General features: G+C 46.2%; 1 protein-coding gene across 3 annotated transcripts; it reads left to right on the top strand.

Annotated features, from left to right (window-relative positions):
• The first annotated feature begins 1970 nt into the window (after positions 1-1970).
• LOC144717290 (uncharacterized) lies at positions 1971-19094 on the top strand. Of its 3 annotated transcripts, none has more exons than XM_078592734.1 (5): positions 1971-2150; positions 5582-6107; positions 7119-7196; positions 8447-8524; positions 15278-19094. In XM_078592734.1, the coding sequence occupies exons 2-5, from the start codon at positions 5591-5593 to the stop codon at positions 16159-16161; spliced, it is 1557 nt and encodes a 518-aa protein (XP_078448860.1). In that variant the 5' UTR covers positions 1971-2150; positions 5582-5590; the 3' UTR covers positions 16162-19094. The 3 variants fall into 3 exon arrangements, with proteins under 3 accessions (XP_078448860.1, XP_078448859.1, XP_078448861.1); XM_078592733.1 differs by having other exon boundaries at positions 15275-19094; XM_078592735.1 differs by lacking the exon at positions 15278-19094 and adding an exon at positions 10511-13792.
• Positions 19095-19313: the final 219 nt, after the last annotated feature.

Genomic DNA, 19313 nt, shown 5'->3' with positions numbered 1-19313 from the left:
TGACATGCAATACCCTGGTGTCTACAAACTGAGTTGTGGTTGCGGCAATAGTTACATTGGGAAAACGAAACATGTCTCGAACCGCGTTCGTGAACACAAGGCAGATCCGAAACACGGTAGGACCAATACTTCTGCCGTTGCTGATCATTTTTTTAACGCTGTGGGCTCACGAAATTGGCTTTTCCAAGACTAAGGTACTCTGCAAACCTACCGGCTATCTTCAGAGATTTGTTCATGAAGCCATCCAGATATATTAACACAGACACAACTTCCACCGAGAAGATGGGTACAAACTAAGCAGTCATTGGAAGGACATTATTAACCAGGTAAAGTCTTAACTGACTGTGATGTTTCCATCCTACCTGCCTATGTCAGCTGTTATTTCCGACTCTCTGTGTCTTTCTCTCTCTCTGTGCATCTCTCTCCGATCTCTACTCCAGTACTCCAGTGACCCGGGTACTGCCGCAAGGTCCACTTTCTGCCCTGCCTCCTTCCCCCCCCCCCCCTTCTCTCTCCCCCCCTGCAGCCGATATCTCTAGAGCTGCCACGGTGGTCCAATTATTGTTCTACCTACGGGGAGTTTACCGAAAGAAGCAAAGAGTATGGATTCCTGCAGTTACGAAAGCTTCAAATCAAGAATATATATGCTTATAATGAGTCTGAGTGACAGGGGTGGTAAAAGTTGTTTTCTCTCTCTCCAGTCACCTGCTAAAATTCATTAGGCAGACTGAGTGGCACATCGTCTCTGCGTGGCGCACGGACTGAGTGTCAAATAGATGGGACAGTGAGCACAATTTCCAACTTAGGAATCCGGGTGTCATTTTGCAGTGCCCACATACCTTCCACCCCGCCAAATATTGTGTTGACATACAGTGGATCATCGATTATCCAGCTGCTTCCAACATTATCTGGCAGTCCCAGGGCCGATCCGGCTAAACTGCTTCAAAGGCTGTAACCCAAGGCCGTAATAATAATATATATTGGGGGGGGGGGGGGGGGGACACATCCCCCCCCCCCCAAATTCAAATATGCTCAAAATGTCGCCCCAATATATTGCTATAAAAAATGGCTATGCTATGTAAATAAAAACAACAATTTGCTAAACCTTGGCCACAATATCTGGACTTGTCTTCATATAACAATGCATCGATTTCTGTTTATATGATTATGGTTGTACTTTATCGATCCCTAGTCTATGCCATTATATACAATGAAACAAGGAAAGGTAAAAAAGTAAAAACAAAGCAATGCAATACAATACATTCTTAGACATTATTGTAAAAAATAAATAAAAAGTCCATCCCATGTGTTAGTTAATTTTTTTATATTTTAGGCAGGAAATTATATTTAGATATTTTTCTGGGTTGGGACCCCCAGACACCCTGGAAGATTTCGTCCCCCTTAATGTTGACTCCATGGCTACGGCCTTGCTGTAACCAGTCCGACAACAATAAAAAGTAGCTATGCTTGATTTCAGTGTCCAAGGGGCCGTCCATAAATGAAATCACGCGATTTTGGACGATTTATTGACCCCCCCCCCCTCCTTTGTCACACGGCGTCACAAAAAGTCAGACCCCCCCTCAAATATGACGTCATAAAGCTCTACCCCCCCCCCCCCAAATAAAACATGCTTCAAATCGCTTTAAACTATTGTCATTGTAGTGGGTATTTAATGTGGCGCTGCACTCAAATGTTATAGGAGAAAACATTTACTAAAAAGTATATTTAATTAAGTAGAACGTGTTGTCTATATTTATTTAAAGTTGCGCATTTTTATATGACGTCACATTTCTCACCACCCCCCACCCGTCATCACATATCGTCAAAATGTCTGACCCCCCCCCCCCCCCAGGTACGTGACGTCATTTATGGACGGCCCCAAAATCTATCAACGATTGAAACTGTTGCCCCGTGTTACGACGACCGGGACAATCGGCTGTTTGACGCGGTCCCTTAGCAGTCGTCACTCAACCCCCCCCCCACCGTTACTCGCCGTGCGCCCGAGGCCTACCTCTCTTTGCGTTCGCGTGGTTTTTTTCTTCTTCTTTTTCTTCTCTCTTCAATACAAAAATATTTAAAGAAAATAAAAACAAAATCCACGCAAGATTTGCACCTCCCCCACCCGCCAAACCGAAGCCAAGTTTCCGTCGGTAAGATTCTAGAGGTTAAAGAAACACAAAAGCAACAACGGAAACAGAATCGACGAGGGAGCCTTGCGATGTGTGCGTGCGTGCGCTGCACAGCATTTAAAGTATTAAACGTTTTTACATTTAAACAAAACCTTATGAATCGATACCGTAATTATAACCGATCGTTTAATGTGCGAAACTAACAAAACAATGGGACAATTATTATTTCATTGTATTTGCATACCGATCCAGCAGTGGATTGAACCACGTGTTCGTTTTTTTGTTTGTTAACAAAACGTGATTTTAAAACGAAATGTGTGTTACTGTACTGTACTTCTATGCTCTACGTCTGCGAAGCGAAGCGTGGTTGATGGGCGGCCGCCATGGGGGTAGTCGAGGGGAGTAACAACAACAAACAACAACACCGGTGGACTTTTGTTATCCGTTACATGTCTCGCCCCTGTGGTAGCTACGAGATGTTAACTACCTCGCCAGGTATACAGGAGGTCGTGGGTTCGATCCCGACCCTGACGCCTGCTGCTGTATATTTTGAGTTTGTGTGTCTCTCTCTCATCATCACGGTGGCTAGGAGATGTTAACTACCTCGCCAGGTATACAGTAGGTCGTGGGTTCGATCACGACCCTGATGGCTGTTGTATATTTGGAGTTTGCGTGTCTCTCATCATCATCATCATCACGGTGGCTATGAGATGTTAACCACCTCGCCTGGTATGCAGGAGGTCGTGGGTTGGATTGTATTGTCTCTCGTGGATTTTTCTTCGGGTGCTCCGGTTTCATTTAGAATGAACATCACGCGTTTAGAGTATTTGGCTGCTATAAATTTCCGCGTGATAGGCCACTTCGTTGAGCTATCGTATGTGGCCAGGTCGCTTCTGAAAAATGGGCTAGATAACTCAGTGGGCCTTACCTGCTAAAATACATAAATTAGATGCCCCTCTGCTTTCACCAACCCGCATTGACCAGCGTGGTGAAGTATGGTCAAATAACCTCTCACGACCCAGCACCGCATCGAGGAGGCTGTCATCCAGTAGTTGGTTGACAGAGGAGCGGCTTGTGTACGTACATTGATTTAATACTCGAGCTTTGAACCGTATAATTCACATTTGCTCAAACTACTATTCCTACGGGGTTGTGGAAGTGAATAGTACTCGGTGCTTTTATGAGACTGAAATACGTCGTGGGAATGTGGCTTTTCCTGCACTGGATCAGATCCGCCAAGGGCGATAAGCTCAAACCCACTGTCGTATGAATATGGTGACGCTGTCACTTTGATTCAATACAGTTGAAAAAAATCTATTCACATCACCTGTCTCCCCCCTCAGCGATTCAACGGATAGCCACAATTCGATTCAAGATTTAATGTACAGTTTTATATTTTCAGTAATTTCTTCTCAACGTTATCACAATTTTGCAGTCGCTGTTGTGTCATGATGCCAAAGCGTGCTTTAGAATTTCTCGTACAACAATGCAACCATTCGTGTTAGAAAACGGCCCTGAGAAGCAAGTATTACTGGTAGGAGGAACCTTCTGGTTACACCAGCCCACGGGATTATTGTGTCCATCCGTCGTGCAGGGGGGGGCTGGGTGGGGAGGGAGGGGCTGGGTGGGGAGGGAGGGGCTGGGGAGGGGCTGGGTGGGGAGGGTGGGGCTGGGTGGGGAGGGCCTGGGTGGGGAGGCTGGGGTGGGGTGGGGCTGGGTGGGGGCTGGGTGGGGGCTGGGTAGGGAGGGGCTGGTCACCCCGTGGTGCCCTTATAAAACTCAACGTATAACCTACTCACGCCGGCTTGTGCCCGCCCTCACAGTCGGGCATATTTGCCGAATACACCACGCCGCCGTTGACCCTGGCCATTGACCGAGCAACCCAACGTTCCTACCAGCTCCCTCCACAGGATTGTGTTAAAGAGCTACCTCTTACGTTCTCCTGAAGTAATCTCTGGTCAACACGGTAGAGGGCAACACTTCCCCACTCGCTTTATGCACGACAATCAAATTTAGCTGTATTAACCCTTTCCCGTTCCGAGACGTCTGCACTTTGCAGGCTGTGGGTGTCCCCTTCACCGCTGAATCTCTGAACGCGCAAGAGGCTCGGGGCTAATTTTACTTGGACATTCATAGTAGCGCCGTTGTTTTTAAAGACATTGTGCTCGCCGCAGAGAACTGTAGCGACACGACCGCACTCTACGATAGCTGGTGCCAAACTGTGCACGCGCCCTCTCACGTGTGCTTTTTGGGAGCCTCGGTATCGATAAAGTAATTTTTTTTCCGGTTTTGTTTAGATGGTATATACGTATATCATCGAAACGAGAGGGTTTAAGTGCATAAGCTAATTTGGTGTTGATGGTTTTTTGTGTAGTCATTGGTGACCTGAATGAGATGTTAACTCGCTACACTTGAGAACTCGGTTGAATAACGCCTGGCTGCACTGAATTCGAACCCAGGGTCTCTTGCAGTGCCAGATCAGTGCTCTGAACCTCTTATTTTTGTTGTCGGGTTCATAGTGTTTCTCATTTATTTGTTTCACTCATCTATCCTTTAGCCTAAATGTAACATAAGCATAACATTTGCCTATAACTGAAATCGGAAATTTGTGCAGTTGTAAATGAATGTTTTGTGGGCCTTTATAATACATTTTTATTGTTGAATCGGTGCATCACTACACTCTTTTGTTGTGACTAAACTAGTTTAACATGTAGGCTTTTGCGACCAATATCCAAAATAGAGGTTTTTTTTGGTTTAGATTGTGTAACCCAAAACCCCAAAAACCTCTTATGTAACTAAACTAGTTGGTCATTTTATATATGGAAATAAACTTTGAGCACTCTAGTCGACTTCAACTATTATTTCCGTTCCTTTGCGGGTCAATAAAGTAAAATGTGCATTTATATATCATCTCAAGGCGATGTACAGAAACAGTGGGACTATTAATTTTTTTAGAGGCTCGCAGTCAAAGGCCAAGATAAAATGGAAGGTCTTGAGCCTGAACTTGAACCAGGAAGTTGAGAGTATGGATCATATGAGAAGGGCCTTCCAGAGAATGGGGACAATGTAGGATAACGAGCTAACCTCCGCTGAGCAAGGGTTGACTTGGGGGTTTGCATAGAACGCCATGGTTTCTGGAGCGGAGAGTACTTAGAAGGGGAATAGAGGGAGATGAGACTAGAGCAGTGGGTAGGGGCGAGTCCATGCAGGATCTTGAAGACCGTGAATGCGATCTGGAAATGTATGCAGCCAGTGGATTGATTGCAGTATAAGCTCTCTCGTTAACTGGTGTGATTGAGGATTTTGGCAGCAGCATTGTGTACTTGTGATAGTCACTGTCATGTGGATAAACTCAGAGGAATGTATGGAATTGTAGAAAATCCATGGTACTTAAGCACTGCCACTCTGTCTATTGAGCAGGGAGGCCCATTAACTCTTCTCTCATTCTGCAGGCTCACAAAATGGCATGCGCAGCTGTGCTGGAACCGAGCAGGGACTTCCCGGCATGGCTGGAGGCTCAGGGCGTGAACGCGGAGGTGGCCCAGGCCATGGACTCGGAGCTGGGCATCCGGGACTACGGGGTCCTGAGCGCCTGCGTCAGGGACGGCCTCGTGCGGGCCGAGCTGCTGTCCACGGCGCGCGACCGCCTGCCCTTCGGCTTCTACGCCGTGCTGCGGCAGGTGGTGAAGGCCGTGCAGGGGGCCGAACCCCACAACACAGTTACACCGCACTGGGACGACGCCGCCGCTTCCTCCCCTGGCGACGTGACGCTGGGAGGCCTGGTGGACGTGCTGCTCGCGCTGTTTAGCGGCTTGAGCCGGGAGCTGCTGATGTCTGTGCGGAGGCTGGGAGTCATGGACGGCCCTGACATGGGCGTTGCTGTCTCCAGTCCACCTTGTGCAGGGGTTGAACACCAGGACTTGATTGCTGTCGAAGAGGAGCTGCCCTCAGAGGAGAAGAGTCAATTCTCCAATCACGGTGAGCTCCGACAAGAAGGAGGAAACGCCACAATAATCTCCAGGGATTACTCCACAAATTATTGAGCAAACCACATAGGAATATCACCCTTTACTGGCAGACGAACTCCCATTTGCAGGCCGGTACTGCATTCACCTTGTGAACAGGGATAATTTCCACATGCCGAGCACTGCCATAGGGTGTCTCAAGATGTACTGTATGGGAGGCGTGGTATACATGTTAAGTAATGGTGAGGTTAACATTCTGTTGTGATGGCTGTGTGAGGTAGGTGATGATTACAGCTCAGGAACCTAGACTGGAGATGATATTCTATCATTTTTTGACATGTGCAGAGTGCTGCTCATTTGAATTATTGGTCCTGAGTCGGTAGGGAAACTCCACACCTCAGTCTGCCTTGAATACTATTTTCATTTACATCACAAAGCCTCACTGAGTATCAGGACTTTTTTTCAGACGGATCCTCCACGAGCAAGATTGGCAAATGCATTTTTTTCACGCGAGCGGAAACTGCCACTTGCTGATTCCGCAATCCCCCAGCTCCTGTGATCTCCTGCCCGAACAGTATCCAACTATCTGGTGGGATCTTTCCCTTGGTCGCAGGACCCGTTCAGGCCGTACTAAGGGACAGCGCACGAAAATCCACGCAGATGAGTCGGGAACCCCGCTTGCTGTACTGGCGTCTTCTAGAAATTAGTAAATTAACTTTGGCCGATGTTCACGTTCGAGAAAAAATGCACTGCAACCTTTGGCTGCAACGGTGGTCATTATTGGAAGCGTTCTTCTTCCTCATGAAAAAAAAAACCACCATTGTACTTCACATAAACCACATTGACAAGGGTGTTCAGTGCCAATTACATTTGTAAATTAACCACCACTGTTTTGTTTTTATGGTATAAATGAGCGTATTGTATGATGGGTCATTCCTTAAAATAAGGTATTTCCTGTGAATGTCGCCTGTTGCAAAGTGTTTTTTGTGTACTACCCAATCAGGCCATTGTCACTTTCTTTCAGATTGCCCCATGGAGTTCAGAAATTCTCAAGTCCAAACGAGCGTTACCGGAGGAGGCGGTGATGGTGAACAACCATTGGGTAAGATATCCTCACTTTGTCTTTAACAGCAAGAAGCTTGGGTATTTACAAGCAGAGAGAAGTCACATATAATAAAAATCCTAAGCCTCTAACAATTAACACCCCGCACCCCCTTCATTGTGATACAAAAATAAATTGTCATGATTTGGGGTCTATTCAAGAATCTGCGTTTTATCAGAGTTATTGGGTTTAATTCTAGATTTGAAGCTTTCGTGACTGCAAGGAATCATCTTCTTAGGTTTTTTCGGTAAAGTCACGTGACTTTACCGAAAAAACCTAAGAAGAGTTATTGGGTTGTGTTGAAAATTAGATGCCCAACTACTTGGGTAGCCCAGGGGTTGGCAGAGGAGTGGGCAGGGCACATCAGTTGGTGGTGGTGCCAGTGTCAGAAGGAGGAGAGGCCCCTCACTGTGTGGGCAGAGCTCGTGGTTGAGTGGGCATGGCTATTGACGATTGGGTGGGATTTATGGAGGGAGGGACCGCTGGTTCACTGTGTGCCCCGGTTGAGTCTCCCAGAAATCGAATGGCTTTGCATGTCACACATTGTCTTAAATACTAGAGCGAGTATAATTTTATTTTATAATCATGTAATATTGTAGTCCTTTATTTACCCAAGCATTTCTGAGCCTCGGGATGCTTTTTCAGGAGGGGTTGTCATTCAAATGTTTAGTTAAGAGTGCTAGATTCACAACTGGAAAGTCACATGTTTAAATGCGGGTTTGGAGGTGGAAACTCAACCTCTTAGCCCTATGAGGTTCATAAAATGTGTACCACTTTATAAAAGGACTGGTCCCTCTTCTTGGTTCTTTCGGTAAAATCACGTAGAATGGAAATAATAAAATAATAAAAATAAAACATAATAAAATAATTCTCACGACGTTTCGGCCACAACGCAAGCAGCCGTCCTCAGGTGGAGAGCAGGTCTGTCGAGTAGACAGAGGACGGCTGCTTGCGTTGTGGCCGAAACGTCGTGAGAATTATTTTATTCTGTTTTCTTTTTATTATTTTATTATTTCCATTCTACGTGGCTTTACCGAAAGAACCAAGTAGATGAATCCCTGCAGTCACGAAAGCTTTAAATCGAAATTTGGACTGGTCCCTGTTATGGGAATGTGGAATTTTCACTGCTGGCTTAGGTGAGTAAACATAACATTGACATCCATCCGTAACCTCAACATTTGCAAATAATCAAGTTGTATTTTAGTCATTACAGTGCTCGTGCTGAGTCATAATCTCTTCTCTCTCCCCAGACGAGGGAGGGAACAGCCCTTCTACCGAGGCGAACTTCAGCCCCGTGTGGCAAGAGGTCAAAGTGGAGAGCTGCGACGGTGAGTGCACATTGACACCGACATCTTCATCATCAACCTTTATTTGTAAAGCGTCCCTGATTGCTCAGCGAGCACAGCATGGTGATGCATCCCAACCTAAGGGATGGAGAGATGTTAACTACCTCGCCTGGTATACACGAGGTCGTGGGTTCGATCCCAACCCTTACACCTGATTTATTTTCAGAAGTAATCCTCCAAGTCAAACAGAGTCGTCCTTTTGAGCGACTGTGCCCCTTATAATGATTCTGTAATGACGACCAAAAATGTAAAATTTCCCCATGTTCTTCAACCTCAGCTGCGACTACACTATTTTCACATACAAAAGCCAGGTATTTGGAGATTTTAAAACGAAGTCTTATTAGAGGGAGGTCGTGGTTACATTAGAATTGAAGTAAGCACTAAGACATTGGCGACTTACAACACTAAAATTTGGATCTATATAGCATATCGAGGCATCCGCATATCAAGATGCTGTACAGAGACTGGACATATTTGTATGGCAAGAATAAGGCAATCAGTCGAAGACAGATCTTGAGCCTGGACCTGAACTGGGACAGAGTCGACAGCACTGATGGCTGGTGGAAGAGAGCCTCGCATGACGGGGGCAATAGAGGTAAACGTGTGACCTTTCGTTCAGCAATGGTTGACTGCTTTCAACAAAAATCCTTGGTTACTGGAACATAAAATGTGTGAAAAAAAAAGTTTGGCTACATATGGTAGGAAATAAATTCTACATACATGGGTAGGACCATGCTTTATGACGCATGACATAAACCATTAAAACAATATATGTCGATTTTAAAGACCAATGAAGCAGGAGTGGTGCAAAGTGTGTTGGTGCATACATACAAAACCTGCACATTCTGACAGTGTTGAACCGTGCTTCTCGGCTGCTTTTTGACTGAGGGCCCTTTGCAACTGCTATGACAATCGGCCTGATCCATAGAACTTACGGCCCTTTATTGATCCATTAATTGATGAAGATCTTCCCACAAAGTGTTGGTGGTCATGCTTGACCCTACTTCATACTGGCTAGTGAAAGTCGGTGAAGTGGGACGGGGCCAGCACCGGTTCAGATGTCATGCACCACTGACGTTTGCCATGGCCGGGAATCAAATCCAGGTGGTCGGATTCATAGGACGGTGCGCCAACCACAGCGCCACTGCCCCACCCCGTAAATTTCAACATATTCAAGCATTTGTGACTACACCATTGAAGACAGACAGGAAGGGGGAGATTTGGTGACCGGACCTCATTGGAAGTGCTAATGTTTTCATGGATGAACCTTCAAGTGCATGTTACCCCTCCGGGGTCCACAGTGAACAATGTCAGGTTCACGTGCTAACACCAAGAGCGTCAGTGACCTGTAATCATGTGTTCGGAAATGATTTTGGGTAGTGTTCTTCATCTGGTGACCCGTGGGCCGAATGGCCCGCAGAGGCTCTTGGGAGTGGCCCACCGAGCTGTGGTCCACTCGGACACAGATACCGATTAGTGAGATGAGAGATAAATAAGAAATTTAGATTGAGAGATTTGTCAATAATAAATAAAGATTATTGAGATTAAGTGAGGTAAACAAGACATGAGTAGACCTGGAGACAAGAGAGTGACACATTTTTGGTCATTTTTATAGACGCTATGCCGTCACATGGCCCACCAGCGCGCAGTAATTTTATAATGTGGCTCGCTGGAAAATAAGGTCGAAGAACCCCGATTTAGGATATTTATAAATATTATGAATACAGAGTTGTGGTGCTGGGGGACTCGTCCTGGCGTTAATGCACGTGTGGAGGCTGCCCTATCGTATCAGAAGATCAAGACCACGAACGTACCACCCTGGTACAGAGGCGAGATGAGGATGACAAGTCGCGTGTGTCAATAACTGTAGCGTCTATTGTCGACATGCGATTGGACTTGCAAGGAACGAGAGCCAGGGGAAATTTTCCAGTTCCGCCTATTTGTTACCCCCGGCGTTTCCTTCTACAGGTAAGAGTGAGGAATGTCAGTCTGGATTCATCATCGGTGACGTGACATCACTGAAGGGCGTCCAAGAGCTCTATCCTCGGTCGGAAAACTCGAGGGGTACGGAGCGGCCACGGCAGCCGCGAGCATCCAGAGGAGCCCGGGGCGCCAGTGGGAATGTCAGCAGGAACGTCGCACGAGGCGCCGCCGCTTTCGCTGTCGACGCGGCCTCAACACGCTCCACGACGGGTCACGTCTCACAGCAAGGCCCAGCAAGCCTGCGGGTGGTCGTCCAATCCGCGGCGACGTCGGCGGCAACGGCGGCGGCGGTGCCCGAGCCTAGCGGCGGACCGAGAAACAACAGGCCGTATGCGTGCGAGCTGTGCCGTCGACGGTTCACGAGGCACGACTACCTCCAGAAGCACATGCGCTCGCATACGGGAGAGAAGCCGTACTGCTGCGAGGTGTGTGGCCACGGCTTTAAGCGCTGCGCCGAGCTCAAAATCCACCTGCGCATGCACACGGGCGAGAAGCCATATGGCTGCGACGTGTGCGGTCAGGCCTTCTCGCAGTATGGCAACTTCAAGCGCCACCAGCGCATGCACACGGGCGAGAAGCCGTACCGCTGTGACCTGTGTGGGCGCAGATTCTCGCAGTGCAGCAACTACAAGCGTCACCAGTGCCACCATTCGGCAGCAAGTTGATTATCCTGTCGGCGTTGTTGACGTGTATGTATGTGTGTCGAACTTTATTCGCAACGTATGTAGCCAACCGTGCTTATCGTAGGTGCGAAAACCATTTTTCTTTAAGTTGGGAATTTTTCTCAGGATTTCTTTTGTCAGATGGTGCATTACACGGTTGGGTTAGTTTCTGGTCCATTACCAACTCGGCCCCATCGTTTATCTCAGGTCAATAAAATGAATACTGCCTTTTTCAAAAGTCAACTGGTTGTCTTCTCAAGCGACTGCTCCCTCCAGATATATGGAAATGTGAAAAGAACACCAATGCTACGAAAACAATCGTACGACCAGGAAGACACTTTGCCATTTTGACATTGAATAGTGCGTTGTCCGATATTCATATCAAGAAATTCTGTCGCAGTCCTGTTGATGTGGAACTTAAAATGAAAACACTTTGGAGGTGGCTGCGTGACTCATGGTTCAGACCACTCAGATCAAATGGCCTGATTTTCTAATATTCCTTAAATATACAGACAGTATATTCATGTGGTACTGTGTCAAGGTTTCCCCACTCAAAATATTGATATTTGCAAGTTCAAATACAGATAGAGGGTTAACTCAACCCACTGTCCGTTCACCATCTCTCGTGAAGTTGATTTATCATTAGAACAGTTTTATGGAATTGCGAACCATTTCATCCGATGTCTTTGGGAGAAATTGGCTCCCACCAATGAAATGTGGAATTTCCAAGGTGGCTCAGCAGCTCGGAGCTGCCACTGATGAAACTTGGGGTTCCTCAATCAGGTTTCAGCCATTCATGATTAAAGCCGGTTTGCAGATGTAGTGCGTTAGCCCCAACCCTGTTGCCAATGATTGCACCAAACGTGTGTTTCACTCGGATTTTTTTTAAACACCAATTGCAATAAACAAATATATATGAAAGGCTTGTAGAATGATACAAGCGCAAGCATAGTCGGACATTACGTAACTGTATTCCGAGAGGGAAATTTTACATTTTTTTTAAAGGATTTTCTCCATAATTTTTTCAAGATGGGGTAATGAAGCATGCAAGCATTTTTTTTATGATAAACTGTTACAATTTTGCCTCATTCTATTCAGGAATATATTCAAATAATTTGATCTCGGTTGAATTTCTTTTCATTGTCTCGTTTGTACAATTGTGTTAATGCGATTAGCGGAAATGTGTCTTTACCATTGTTTACAAATCGCTCCATGGTTCTGCCCCACCCTATCTCGCTTCTCTTATTTCTTATTACGTCCCATCTAGGCCCCTGCATTCACAATTTATATTGTCCTTCACTACACCCCCCCCACCCCCTCCCTGTGCTCGTGCATGTCTCCGCTTCTTTTTCCTCCTGGCTCCCCTTTCCATTGGAATAAACGCCCACTCCACATCAAACGGGCAACTTCACTGGCAACTTCACAGACTAATCTTTTTTCAAGAGCGTATCCCTCTACCAATTTCCTGTCCTTGTCCTTCAAACCTTCTTAACCTCGCCACTCCCTTCCCCTATCATCACCCTTCCTTACCATTCTTTCCCTTCCTAACCTCACCCCCCTGCCTTTCTCTATCATCACCCTTGCCATTATTTCCCTTCCTAACCTCACCCCCCTGCCTTTCTCTATCATCACCCTTGCCATCCTTCCCCTTCCTAACCTCACCCACCTCCCTTTCCCTATCATTGCCCTAACATCCTTCCTAACCTCGCCAGCCCTCCCTTTCCCTATCATCACCCTTCCTTGCCATCCCTTCCCCTCCCCAAAACGAAAATCCCATCCCTTTTTTTCATCAGCCAATACTAACGTACCATTTTTTAATTCTTGTGAAGCACTTTGACAAAAGCGCTATATAACATTCTAGATAAGATCAGATAAATGTTTTATTGGTATGTCCTTGGCATTTAATTTACATGTCTATCATGAATTCGCATGCACGATTCGATGCAAATGTCATTGAAGTATAAAATTCAACTCTAAATTTGCTCAATGCAACGGTACATGCCTAATACTGTATAAAGTGATTGTAACCCTTAAGGAAGACCAGGCAGAGTTCATAGTTGGAAGAACAATAGACCAGATCTATGTGATAACGTCAAATAACTGAAAAGTGTATTGAAGACGATTCATAGATTTAAACAGGCTTTTTTGACAGTTTCTGGCAGGACGGACTGTGGAAGAGCCATTGCATCTCGATTTAAAGCTTTCGTGACTGCAGGGATTCAAGATGAGCCATTGCATCGCAAATAATATTGCCAGAGCTGATTATGTTAATAAACCACTCTATGAAATATTATGTATTGATTGGTTCAGGATAAATATTGGCATCGAGCATGGAATGCATATGTCCTCCCCTGTACTTGTTGGAATATATTTTGGAAGTAATAATGGAGCAGTTATCAGACAATACTGACATGAATTTGTGGCAAATTGATAAAATGATTTTTTTACAGTTTTGGAGATAACATAGAATTACTTGCAAAAAGTCAAGATTGATAAGGCCAGCTCAGATTTGGTCCTGATTATATTATTATTTATAAATTAAAAAGGTTTGACTGTTGACAGAGAAGATAAAACATAAACATGTTAATAAAGGGAAAGCATTTGAGTACGTTTCTGAATGTTTATACCTCAGTGGTTTGATACTAGTGAACGGTGGATGCACAGGTGATTTGCAAAGGAGAATAAAATTGGGACTATCAATCATGGGGTAGTTTTAAATGACCTGGAAAGTGAAATACTTAAAAACAAAAAGCTAAAATTACTCGTGTATGGCACACTTGTTATGCAATTGGTAGTATTACGTGGCACAGTAATCTGGACCCAAAGAAGACAAGAAGAGCCTATGGAGTTCAAAATGGAAAGAACTATCATAGAAAGGATTGAAGAATAGGCATCTCTGCAGTCTGTGATATGGACTTATTATAAAACAGCTATCTTACGGACTTTCAGCCAAAGCAATGACAACGATAGTTGAAGGTGACAGTCCATGAAAAAGGCGGACTGAAGCTGTTGTTCTGCTGGCGTTGGGAAGAAGAGGACTTACATGAATGCAATACTGACGGCTCGTTTATGACGGGCGGATGGAGGATTACTGCTTGTGGCCCATGGACCCTGCTGCCTCTTTAAAGGCTTTAAGGGAGAAAAACCTTCAGCAAGTACCTGGGTGTGCTCAGATAGTTTTGGTAGTTCCAGGTAGTCTACTGGTAGTGTTGTGCGGTCTAGTGTTAGGGCTAGGTGGTGTCGTGATCGACTTTGTAGGATGCTTCTGGGGTTTTAGTGTCTCTAGCATAGAACCAAAGCTTGCTTTCTTGAGCTGCAGCTCATGTCCTCAACTAAGGTGCTGCTGAAAGTACCCGAGCAAACGCGTGATACTTAGACGTTATAAGGGCATTGTGCTGGTACTGTGTGGTCCTTTGTGCAAGTGATGGTGCAAAACCGTATTTAATAAAAAAAAATGTGAATCTCACAAAGCAGTTCTTTGTCATCTCTAAACATTTTTTTAATAATAATTTTGTAAGGTTATCCCCATTTGTGATTTCTCGTTGGTCAATTGTATTTTTTGTTGTTGTAATGTCCAAACACTGTCTTGAATAAGTCTGCCTCCCAGCAAATTAACATATATTGGTTGATTGATATGAGGTAGATAAAAAAAAATACGAGCAAGAAAGGGGTGCATTTAAATAGATTATCACACATTTTAGTTTTTTTTTATATATAGAAAATGTTTCGGCATGTGTTTAAAAAAAGTTGTGTTCGGAATGAAAACAAGTCAGGTTAAAGCAATACTCAAATTAACACGTATGTTGTCAGCATATCCTCTTGCTTAAAGTATCATCTTTCCATCCAAGGGCAAAGAAAAGCTGACTTATAATAATGATGACATTATCCTTGATCGGTAATACCATTATTTCAATAACTCAATAACTTATTTCGCACCGTGCGTAGCCAACCGTGCTAATCAGAGGTGCAGGGGAAGGACAACAAACTAAACGCACAAAGCCAGTTCGAAAGAAACGCGTTACACTCGAGTGTCGAACGCATATTCACTGAAGGCTATCGCACTCACACAACTGCGCGTGTTCTCCAGCAGGCGAGGAGGTGCCCTGCCAAGCCAAGTTCTTCCTCGAGGAAGAGGTCCCCTTGATCACGCCCGCTTGGATGCAGCGGCAGGCGGTCGCCACCGTGGCCCAGGCTCGCCGCGTGGGGAACGACGCGAGAAAGCACTCGCCCAGGATCGTGGCGACGGTGGCAGCGGCGGCAACGATGGCGAACGGGGAAGAGCATTTCCCCTTCACCTTCGAGCGAAGCCTCTCGCTCGGCAGGACGAACCAGTCGTACACGCGCGGCGGTGGCGGGGTCCTCGGTCTGGGATCGCCACCGGGGTTCTTGATTGAGAACGTCGCTTCGATGCGGGCGGCGGTGGCGCCGCCGCCGGACAGGACGGCGAAAGGATCGGGATACGCCCAGTACCAGCGACACGCGGTCCGCGGGAAGCACGAGGCCGAAGGCAACGCGACCGCGAGCTCGACGCATGTTTACCCCGCTGCGCGGGGCGACGCTGCGGATGACGACGACGACAACGCAACGGTGGCTGCAGCGGTGGCGGCGCCGGAAGCGATGGTGCCGCCCGAGGAGTCGAGGCCGTACCAGTGCCGGCAGTGCGGGCGGCAGTTTGCACGGTCGGATGCGTTGCGGAAGCACATGCGCATGCACACAGGCGAGAAGCCGTACCGCTGCGAGGTGTGCCTGCGCCCCTTTGCGCACTACTCCAACTTTAAGCGGCACCTGCGGCTGCACACGGGCGAGAAGCCCTACAGCTGCGACGTGTGCGGCCGTGCCTTCTCCCAGTGCTCCAGCCTCAAGGACCACCGTCACATGCACACGGGCGAGAAGCCGTACCGCTGCGAGGTGTGCGACCTCCACTTCTCGCACCGCTCCATCCTCTGGTCTCATCGGCGCACGCACGCCGAGTAACGCGGGCGTGAACTCGGCGCCGGGGTTTGCGCGGCGTTCGCCAATTCCGAGCGGTGTTTTTTTTTGTGGTCCCGAGTCTCGTGAGGTCATCTTGGCTTGGCAGACAAGTGTGGTGTCCCGTCATATCACTGTTTTGCAAAATGTCTCCAGCTGCGTAGATCGAGCCGGATGACCGCTGTGGTTTGGGCACCTTGAGTTACAATCATTTCCATGTACAGTCCTTTTGTTACTGCATTGATGGATGAGGGCCTCCCTGTATTTAATATGCGGGTCATGGCGGTTATATGACCGTACTTCACCACGCTGGTCAGTGTGGGTTTGGTGAATGCATGGAGCATATGCTTGACTGCAAGTACAGTACAATAATGGATTGACCTGCACTGCCTCTTGTTGACCGCCACGTAGCCCAGAAGCTGTCTCTTGAAAGCCTATGCATGCATGCATCGTAATCACCCATCCAAGTGCCCTCTAGGCTCCACTCCTGTCTGTGAGCTCTGATGATATTTGGGATATGCCAGGTGATTTGGTCATAGGTGGGTTACAATCAGTAGGTTATCAATTTATTTTTCGGTCGGTGATTGGGAAGCCAAAACAGTGGTAGCCCTGCGGAGATTTATATCCCCACTTATTTTGACGGGCAAAATATGTAGTGTTGGGTTAGAGCGCTATTTAAGTGGTGTTACATTGTTGCCAACACAGCAAAACCCATTATTGTACTGTACTTATATGCTTCCGTGTCCTATGTCCCCGCCTTCACCAACCTGCACTGACAAATGTGATAGTGTGATCAAATAACCCCCTTGACCCGCAGTGTGAAGGGAGACTCATCCAGCAGTCGGTCAACAAAATCGCCGTGCATGTACATTTAACTGCTTTTAGTGCTGTGGTCATCTTCACATCTTATTTTGCTGAGTGTCAAAGTGCCCAATGATGTGTCCTCTACAGGCTGCGAATAGGATTATTATTAGTATTTGACTGTCTAATGGCCGAGTGTTCAGCACCCCCATCATTACCGCTCCAACTTTGACGGAGTCAACAGTTCAAATCCTGCTACAGTTGCTCTAACTTCTGCAAGGAATTAGTTGACTCGCAAAAGCACACTGCCCTTGGTGAAAAGGACATTAAAAACCCAATGGCATGGTACTTTGCACGAGTAGGTCAATGTGTACATGTACTACTAGATTAGCGCCCTCCCCATGCCATGTGGGTCGCGGGGACTATTTGACAATACATCACCATGCTGGTCAGTGTGTGGATGAGGGAGCGTAGAAGCACAGTACAGAAATTGGATCATTTCTGTAAGATCGGGCGTATTCTGGGTGATTTGATCATCAACGTATGGATCCAGACATTTTAGAGCACCATTGGAACCTCCTTTGCCAGTAGAAAAATATGATAATTCTTTTTTTACCCTTTTATCTGGCAATAAAACTGACACCTTTTTTATGTGCGCCTTTTGGCGTCATCTGGTGCAACACTATGTGAGACTAGGCTCTGAGAAAAGCTGTCTCGGGTGTGGACCAATGAATTTCAAGGACAGTGCATACATTATCAGAGCTGTGTGTTTTTGTTTGCATTCCGACCGCAGGTATTGTGGTCAATGCAAACATGACTCCTTGTAAAAAAAGGTGTCAGTTTTGTCGCCAGATAAAAGGGTAAAAAAACAATTATCACATTTTAGAGCTTCAAGAGCTGTGACCTTCGCATTTTATACTCCAAAATGTCTCGATCCCAATTGAATCTCCGACCTTTCGCAGCCTTTCTGATGGGTCTCATAGGAATCCGCAAGCTACCGGCGTCGTAGTGAGTTCAAAACCCAAAGCTGGGACTGCGAGTTGACTTTCAAACACAGTGGATATTAAATGTTCACACGGCATCACCCTTGTATAATAGAGTAACGCTCACACGTGGCACTGTAAGCTGGTTAAGCTTACAATCGATGTTGTGAGTGCTGTAATAGTGTGCATGCATTGCTGTTATTGTATGATCACTCTTCAGGCTATTAGGCCACTCAAGCACGTTGTAGACTGCAGTACATATTCCTCACATTTCAGACATGCAAAGTCAATCATCGTTGAACTCTCTTGAAACGTGAGCTCAGTCAAAAGTGCAAGTGTCTTTGCTGTCGTAGATTATTTTTTTTCCTTTCGTGCAATTAAAGTGCTATTTCTGTCACGGTGCTTGAGTGTTTATTCTCTGCTGTACTTTTATAGAATTGTGTGGTCCGCATACTCTCCGTTGATATTTCATTCACAAATACGGCCAGTAACTTCTTTCACAATACGTTTATTTTGCACGAATGTGGGCCTATTTTAAGGTGCTATCGGCAACATTATCGAGTGTTTATATGTGGGAGGAAATTAGAGCACCCGGAGGGAACTCATGCGTGTGTGGGGGAAACACTCTATCCCATTCGGACGTGACGGGTGGAGTCCACATTTGCTGCGCCGCCTGATATTAGGAAGCCACTGGAGGGAGCTATGCACTTTTAAATCTGAATTAAATTTCTTTAGAACAGCCTTTTGTTTTTAGCGTGATGGCCTTCCCCCGCACCTCCGATTAGCACGTTTGGTTACACATGGTGCGAAAATAGTTCAACATGCTACATGCGAGCCAGGGTATGGCTCCCCCTTGACGTCTACCTACCTGATTACAGACCAATTCAGACCTTATTGGTCACCCCGTGCCCTTATAAATCTCAACGTTCGTCTGACAAAGTCCCATCACAAGGGAGAAACGCAAACAAATAGACAAAAATGATGTTACTAAACAAAAACTTTTTACGGATTAATTTTGATAATTGGTGTCAATTATGCTATTTATCATGCTACTGTCTGTGATGTTGCATGCTTATGCTGCTGCTTGCTGGATGTGGATGCACACACATGTAGCAAATGTACAATAAACAATGATTTTGTTGGCTCGTATTGAAACGGCGGCTGTACGCCATGTGGACCCTAAAACTCAATATTCCTGCACAAGATTACGGGTAAACCCATATAGGTTGACAGATATGGTAGTTTCACAGCATTTGTACGATCCACCAACAGTCGCTACTACCTGCACGATACTAGAGGACAGGCGTGGACCACCAAAGCCCGGCTTTCGTGTTATCGACGATTTTTTCCGGCTTACATTTTTTTTAACGGACA

The sequence above is a fragment of the Lampetra planeri genome, chromosome 3 (assembly GCF_965212315.1).
Source record: "Lampetra planeri chromosome 3, kcLamPlan1.2.h2, whole genome shotgun sequence".
Classification (NCBI taxonomy): domain Eukaryota; kingdom Metazoa; phylum Chordata; class Hyperoartia; order Petromyzontiformes; family Petromyzontidae; genus Lampetra; species Lampetra planeri.
The sequence above is the reverse complement of the archived record's forward strand: the minus strand, read 5'-3'. Positions and strand labels throughout refer to the sequence as shown.

Bases quoted from the DNA above. Each gene is read 5' to 3' on its own strand.
- LOC144717290 (XM_078592733.1), top strand. From the start codon at position 5,591: ATGGCATGCGCAGCTGTGCTGGAACCGAGCAGGGACTTCCCGGCATGG. The intron at 6,108-7,118 runs GTGAGCTCCGAC...ACTTTCTTTCAG, and splicing joins GAGTCAATTCTCCAATCACG to ATTGCCCCATGGAGTTCAGA. The intron at 7,197-8,446 runs GTAAGATATCCT...CTCTCTCCCCAG, and splicing joins TGATGGTGAACAACCATTGG to ACGAGGGAGGGAACAGCCCT.